We start from the raw sequence: 8,139 nt of genomic DNA on the forward strand, positions 1-8,139 counted from the left end.
AGATCTCTCCCCTACACTTTCCGGTAACACACGATGGCTCACCTTTCCTTACAGAAGGGGTTAGGCTGTCTTAAAAACCTAAATATACAAGTGTCATTGGGTGAAACAGGCCTACTATTGAAAATCAGGACGTACTTGATTGTGCTGGTGATTTTGAGTCTGCGAATTCCGGGCGTGGGGAACTGCCGGGAGTTCAAGTATGAGATGTGCTGCATGGCTTTATCCAATTCCCCGATGTCTTCTCCCTCCAAGGTCAATACCAACCGACTGGGGTGTGCTTGGATCTGAAATCACATCAGACACACAGAGAAGGGGAATAAGGCGGTAACGGCAGGAGCTGAAACCATGAATGCCTCTTCAAAGGGGACTGGCCTGGGGTCGACTGGAATTGCTGACTTGAAAAAGAAAAGCTCGTTTAAGTCCAGCAAACACAACTCTTTAACCCAACAGCAGACGGATCAATCACAGATGACTCCCTCATCCCACCAGCCTCTGGGGCTGCAGCCTCCATGGAGCTGCTCCGTGGAACGCTCTGTGTTACCTGCACGCCTCTGCCAGTGTCTTCGGGGACCTGCAGGTCCAGCCCCTCCTTGCAGGTATACAGACAATCGATCACCTTCTTATCTGCGAGTTTCCCGGAACGGAGAGTTAAGCCAGCCAGATTGCCTCGGAAATACTGGGTCATGTGCAGGTCGCCACCTTCGGGTCGGGAGAAAAGGTGGAAGTCAGGCATGCAGCTCAGCATCACCCAACTCACTTCTCACTCACGACGGTGTTACCGGTGCTGGCAGCTCGGTGGATGGACATGCGGGTTAGTTCACACCAAGTCCTGTTAGCCTTGCAATCTACATGGAAGCGCAATGAAGAAATTAAACCGTTTATGATCATGCACATGGCCTGGAGAAAGGGAGAGTTGGGGGCGCCTCACCTGAAGCCAAGAGGTTCCCTGAAGGTCCCCACACCTCTGGCCACTCCCCGGTAAGGTGGCCTACCCTGTTCTCATCACCAGGGTGCATGGTGACACTTCCTACGCCACCAGCCTCTCCGGCCACTGCCTTCTCAGGTGGCTGGGTTCCACGTGGCTGTCTTCTCTACCTGGCACGCCCTGGGGAATGAACCCACACAAGCGAGGCAGGGAGGATAAAAGGGAGGCTTAAAATACTCCCTGCACAGAACGGCCTATTTCAAGGATGCTATGGTATTGAGTCCCATCCTTCCTGCCTCCTCCTGAGGACCGCTGAGATGTGCGGATGTTACAAGGAAAACCAAAACCCAGAAAATGGCCCTTGATAGATGACAACAAAGAGCCAAAAACAGGTTACACTAAACCTTGTTCTTAAACTGAAGGAGGAAAAGGGACACATTTTCAGCAATGTGTCTCATTCTGGTACGGAAATCAGGCACTGTAAATCATCACTAGGAATCGAGGCTTCTAAGAAACGCCCATGCCTGTAATCCCAGCACTTTGGGAGGCTGAGGTGGGTGGATCACCTGAGGTCAGGAGTTCGAGACCAGCCTGGCGAAACCTCATCTCTACTAAAAATACAAAAATTAGCTAGGCGTGGTGGTGCACACCTGTAGTCCCAGCTACTCGGGAGGCTGAGGCGGGAGTATTGCTTGCACCCAGGAGGCAGAGGTTGCAGTGAGCCAAGGTCGCGCCACTGCACCCTGGACAACAGAGCAAGACTCCGTCTCAAAAACAAACAAACAAACAAACAAAGTCTATTTAAAATTTACTGCCAACCAGGACAGAATATCTAGAAACAAGTCTTTTCCTGTCTCGTGGTTCAGCCGCATGACAGTCACGAGGCGGCCTCCCAAACTCTGCCTGTGAGACTGAAAAAGCAGGGAGCCTCATGCAGTGGGGTCAGGGTCCAACTGGATGGGGGGAAAAGTCCCATGCGTGCACTGCCTGAGATGTCATTTGTCCTCACTCCAGCTGGGGTCAGAATGGGCAGAAAAGGGAACTCCATGAAGCAACGGGGAAGCGCAATGCAGGGAAGCGGCTCAGATGGTGTCCGGGACCAAAATGCAACTGGGGCATTTCATGCTACACGTGGAATGAATCAGCATCTCATCTTTAAATGAAACACAATAGTGAATGTACGGAAAAAATCCAGCAACCTGCAGAGGCCACGGTCACAGGCTCAGTTTCATTGTCATTTTCAACTCCTGAAAACTCTGTGGAAAAGCAAGACAAAGACAACAGAAAAGGACCAAGAGGTTAGGGCCTTCAAACCAGACCTCGAAAACCAGGTTTGAGGCAACCAAGTGTAAAACAAGAAGAGAAAAGTCCTTTGTGGCCCCGCTCTGGGACGTACCCATCTGGATGCAAGCTTGTGCTGCATCACCTTTTCCCAGAAGGGAATTTACCACCCCCAACCCCAGGCTTCTGTTTTCTTCTTTTATTCCACCTTCCCACATCCTCCTTGCCAAAACATACGTTAGATTCAAAATAAGATGAATGAAAGTACACACATGGCATTCGTTCCCCTCCCCAATCCGTGCTATGAAGCGGGACACTCCACAGAGGGTGAGCCTGGGCTGCAGCGCTGTTCCCGATATAAATAACACCAAGTTCCAGATCAACAGCACCTCTTCTCCTAATAGGGAAGACACTGTGCAGACAAAACGGCATAGCACACACGTGTCCAAAGCCTGCTACAAAGTAAACATGCGGAAGTCCGTGTATTTTGGAAGCTCCAAACAAGTTTATAGCTGTCTGGCGGTTAACCTTTGGGTGACAGAGGAAAGGAGACATTTTTAATCACTTTTTCTGAATGAGAGGGAGATGCAGAGGCTAAGGAACCCACCTAGGGAAGCACAGCCTACTGTGGACCTGGGGACCACCTTCAGCTCCTCTAGCTCCTGGATCCAGTGTCCTGACTATAACGACCTACCAGAAAGGTCCACATGTGGCGGCTGAGCACAGAACCAGCACTCTCCAGGTCATGTAGGAGAAAGGCCGCTCCTCAAGCCCTGCAGCCCTGTAGCCCTCCCCTCTATGGTGTGCTGGGGCCCCTTTGGGCTGCGGCTGTGTGGGGACGCGTCGAGGGGCAAGGCTAGAGTTGTATCCAGGTGAAGCCCATGTGAGTCACAGGACCGTGCAACCTCCAGACACACCAAGATGCCTCTACAACACGCTGGTAGAAGGGAGTGAAGCTGCTGCCCACAGCCCAAGCTCTCCACGGCAAAGGTGTAGCAAAAGTGGCAGAATCCACCGAAAAACAAGAAGAGGAGATCCTCTCTCCTGTTAGCTGAATTTTAAAGCATCTGTGGGGCTTTCGTTTGTTTGTTTTGAGACAGTCTCATTCTGTCGCCCAGGCTGGAGTGCAGTGGTATGATCTTGGCTCACTGCAACCTCTGCCTCCCGGGTTCAAGTGATTCTCCTGTCTCCCGAGTAACTGGGATTACAGGCGCACGCCACCACGCCTGGCTAATTTTTGTATTTTTAGTAAGGACAGGGTTTTGCCGTGTTGGCCAGGCTGGTCTCGAACTCCTGATCTCGAGTGATCTGCCTGCCTCTGTCTCCCAAAGTGCTGGGATTACAGGTGTGAGCCACTGCGCCCAGCTATCTTTCATAAATTTCTAACCTTACTTGAGGTACAATGTTTCCACGGGGAGAAAAAAAAATCAAAAAGTAATTGATGATGATGACATCTTGAAATGACACAGCACAGAGTCCAATGCAAGGGTCAAAGTGGCACTCACGAACCTCTGGGGTGGGTTCCATGAACTTGGAGAGGAAAAATTACATGCTTATTTCCACTAACTTCTGAAATTCAGCATTTCCTTTGGTTATAAATGTAGGCTACACATCACAGCAGTGCTAGCAATGACTGCAACTTTGTCACCAATAGAAGGCACCGATATTTGCCTATCAGGCCACAGCTGTTGCAGCTGCCACTGGGATCCTCATACAGCGCTCAGGACTTGGAACTTACACCCCTGTTGGACCTGCTGCTAAAGCTGGTTCTTCATTTGTTAACATAAAGTACCACCGGTGTTAATGTTTCACAAATGTGGTATTTCAGGATGTTAATAACGATATTTCAGTTGAACTGACTGCCCTGAAATCCTAGATATTTATTTTGTAGATTAGTAAGAAGGGATCTATCCGCCTTGCCAGACCACCCAAGGGCTCCATGGCACAAAAAAGGGCTTAAAACCCCAGGTCTGAGACGGGCGCGGTGGCTCACACCTGTAATCCCAGTACTTTAGGAGTCTGAGGTGGGAGGATCTCTTGAGCCCAGGAGTTTGAGATCAGCCTGGGCAACACAGTGAGACCCCATGTTTATAACAAATTAAAATAATAACAATAATAAAAACACTGAACTGGTGGGTCTGAGCGTGGGCCCGGAATACAGAGGTTTTTCTCTTTCTTTTGAGACAGGGTCTCACTCTGTTGCTCAGGCTGGAGTGTAACGGGGCGTTCTCGGCTCAGGGAGCCTCTCCCTCCCGGTTCAACTGATTCTCCTGCCTGAGCCTCCCGAGTAGCTGGGATCACAGGCACACGCCATCATGCCTGGCTAATTTTTGTATATTTAGTAGAGACGGGGTTTCACCATGTTGGCCAGGCTGGTCTCGAACTTCTGACCTCAAGGGTTCGGCCTGCCTCAGTCTCCCAAAGTGCTGGCATTATAGGCGCGAGACACCACCCCTGGCCCACAGGCTTTTCAAAGTAAAAAAATTCAAAACCCTAGCTCCTGATTAATCAGCTGGCTGACGCTTGGCTTGTTGCGTCTCTGGGCCTGAGTTTCTTCAGCTATAAAAAAGGGATTTTAAGGTTTAGGTGAGATGACGTGTATAAAGGAGTTGGCACACAGCCTGCCACTTGGTAAGTACAAGGAACAAGCACTGGTGCGCTGGTGGTTACTGTGTCCCCTCTCAGCAGACTTCCAGGGAACCCTCCCCATGCGTGGCCCTCGCTGAGGGTGAACAGAGCCCTCGCAGCCCTCCTACCAGGTCACCAAGTGATAAACACTCTGGAAGAGTCCTCCAGGTCCAAGGCACGCTTCTACTTCTGTGTCCTTTATTTCTCTGCCTGACTCTTGCTGTTGCCTCTTTGTCCTTGTGAACCTTTCAATAGACGGATTAATTCATAAAACAGTTCCCCCCACTACACTCTCCCTCTGTGCAACGCTCCCTCCTGGGTTTCCGGGTAAAGTGACGGTGTGGTCAGTCCTATCACCTTTATGGAGCACCCACAGATAGAGCTACACTAGCTAGAGCGGGGCATCGGCAATGTCCCCACACAGGATGTACACAGGAAACGGAAGGAAAACATCCAGGACACGAAGGTAAGGCTGTAAGACACTGATCACAGCCTGCTGCCACCAACCTAGTAAAGAGGTACAACTTAATTCTCGAGTCGAGGGCCAGGGGCAATGACAGTTACCTTGCCAGCAAGCTCCCACCACGAGCTGAGTTTCTATCTTGGATGGATGAAGCGGGTAATCCTCAGTCACAGAGAAGGGCTCGTGGGACGTGCCATCCACATACAGAGTCACGCTCGGGAATTCCACATTGAGGACGTAGTGGTGCCATTCCTCATCACAGACCTACAGAGGCAAAGGCAAGGGGGGCGGTGAGATGTCCACTTTCCTTCTCATCAATGCCCATGGAAACCAAGTCACGCAAAACAAAGGTCTTCCTAGAAGGAAAAGGATGAAGAAAATCTAACCACAAAATATCTGCAAATACATCTCACCAAAAGAAGTCAAGCCTCTCTAGGGCATTTCTAAACTACGTGGCATGCATTGCTCACTAACCGCAGGACACAGCCCAAGCAGGGAGCTGCCCAGTTCTGCTCTGCCAAGAGCACAGCACCAGGAAGTTCCTGTATGGGCAAGCTGGATACCCACCCTCTAAAGGGTTGAGTTAGTTTGCCACTGGCCATTCCTTTTCTGAATAAAAACAAAAAGTGCCTTTAGGCCAGGCGCAGTGGTTCACGCCTGTAATCCTAGCACTTTGGGAAGCCAAGGCGAGATCACTTGAGGTCAGGAGTTTGAGACCAGCCTGGCCAACATAGCGAAAACCCGTCTCTACTGAAATTACAAAAATTAGCCAGGTGTGGTGGTACACGCCTGTAGACCCAGCTACTCAGGAGGCTGAGGCGCAGGAATTGCTTGAACCTGGGAGACAAAGGTTACAGTGAGCTGAGATTGCGCCACTGCAATCCAGCCTGGTGACAGAGCAAGTTCCTTTAATCTCAGAATAAGGTATACCACAATACATGTATTTTATTTTCCAACTCAAAGTTGATGATCTCAATAAATATGAACATCAGCTCTAAGCGCACCCCAAATCAAACTGTGTTCCCATCCCGTGATGAATGAGCGTGTGAAACCGCATCAGCCAGCTGCGATGGCGGCCCCTTATCTGTGCCGTAACTCAAACAAATTGTAAAAACAAAAACATTTATGAGGCTACTTGAAATCTGAACATTGGCAATTTTACTGTTAGTTTTTTTTTTTAATGTGAAAGAGTGTTGTGATTTTGCTAGTCTATCAGAGATACGTAATGACATACAGGCGTCTACAAGAATGAAATGCTCTATTTGGGATTTATTGAAAATTATTAAGTAATATTTGAGGGCATAATAAAAATTTTCAGCAGTGAATAGGGGTAACAATGAAACAAGATTGACCAAGAGTTGGCAGTTGTTGAAGGTATAAGGGCACACAGCGCTGTTCTTTACACTAATCTGTCTGCTTTTATATAAGTCTGAAGTTTTCCATAATACTGTTTTTAAACAGTATATACTTAGAAGATACTAAATATATACTTACAGAATATAGCTACCATAACAGAACTGTATCTAAAATGTCTACCTATGTTGAAAAATATTTTTCCAGGACAAAGCCTTTCTTTAGTTTCTTTTCTTTTTTTTTGAGATGGAGTCTCGCTCTTTTGCCCAGGCTGGAGTGCAGTGGCACAATCTCGGCTCACTGCAAGCTCCACCTCCCGGGTTCACGCCATTCTCCTGCCTCAGCCTCGCGAGTAGCTGGGACTATAGGTGCCCACCATCATGCCCGGCTACTTTTTTGTATTTTTAGTAAAGATAGGGTTTCACCGTGTTAGCCAGAATGGTCACGATCTCCTGACCTCGTGATCCACCTGTCTCGGTCTCTCAAAGTGCTGTGATTCCAGGCTTGAGCCACTGTACCTGGCCTCTGTAGTTTCTTGAAAATAATTATGGTAATAGTTTCTGAGAAATAATCACTCACATAAATAAAAAAATACACCAATAAGAGATGAATGCTACCCAGCCTGACCAACATGGAGAAACTCCATCTCTACTAAAAACACAAAAATTAGCAAGGTATGGTGGCGCATGCCTGTAATCCCAGCTACTCAGGAGGCTGAGGCAGGAGAATTGCTTGAATCCAGGAGGCAGAGCTTGCAGGCTTGCAGTGAGCTGAAATGGCGCCACTGCACTCCAGCCTGGGCAACAAGAGCGAAACTCCATCTCAAAAAAAAAAAAAAGAGATGAATGCTACCAACTAGACACCCACTTCATCTTTCCACTATCATATACTTTTTCTTTTCTCATGTATTCTCTTTTACTTTTATCTATTCTATGATTATTTTAGACAATATTATATTTTAGCAACTGCAGGCACATATAACATATGTCAGCTTTTGCCCACTAACTCCACAAGACAAATAAATGATGATAAGGCCAAAGGTTTCCTTCTCATCCCAACTCTACCTCAAAAGAAGAAATGATCTATTCTGATTTTAATGAGGTTTCTCATTTTACAGTGCTCTCTTGTTTCCTGTAACGTGGGGTTTTTCACGGGATATTTGCTTTTTATCACAGCAACTGCTAAAAGATTAGCTTTGCGGCTGGGCACAGTGGCTCATGCCCAGCACTTTGGGAGGCTAAAGTGGGCGCATCACTTGAGGTCAGGAGTTCAAGACTAACCTGGCCAATATGGTGAAACCTCGTCTCTACTAAAAATACAAAAATTAGCAGGGCATGGTGGTACGTGCCTGTAGTCCCAGCTACTCAGGAGGCTGGGCAGGAGAATTGCTTGAACCCGGGAAGCAAAGGTTGCAGTGAGCCAAGATCGTCCCACTGCACTCGACAGAGTGAGACTCCGTCTCAAAAAAAACAAAAAAACAAACCCCACC

At 48.2% G+C, this 8,139-nt stretch overlaps 1 protein-coding gene across 1 annotated transcript in view; it reads right to left on the minus strand.

The window, feature by feature from the left end:
- The window catches only part of CLSTN1 (calsyntenin 1), a 125,426-nt gene that overhangs the window by 6,712 nt on the left and 110,575 nt on the right, over nucleotides 1-8,139 (minus strand). Inside the window, 4 exon segments of the mRNA XM_011935778.1 lie at nucleotides 136-284; nucleotides 542-699; nucleotides 2,125-2,181; nucleotides 5,399-5,561. Of these exon segments, the coding sequence (XP_011791168.1) occupies nucleotides 136-284; nucleotides 542-699; nucleotides 2,125-2,181; nucleotides 5,399-5,561 (527 nt within the window).

Source organism: Colobus angolensis, unplaced genomic scaffold, assembly GCF_000951035.1.
Source record: "Colobus angolensis palliatus isolate OR3802 unplaced genomic scaffold, Cang.pa_1.0 Scaffold149, whole genome shotgun sequence".
Taxonomy (NCBI): Eukaryota; Metazoa; Chordata; class Mammalia; order Primates; family Cercopithecidae; genus Colobus; species Colobus angolensis.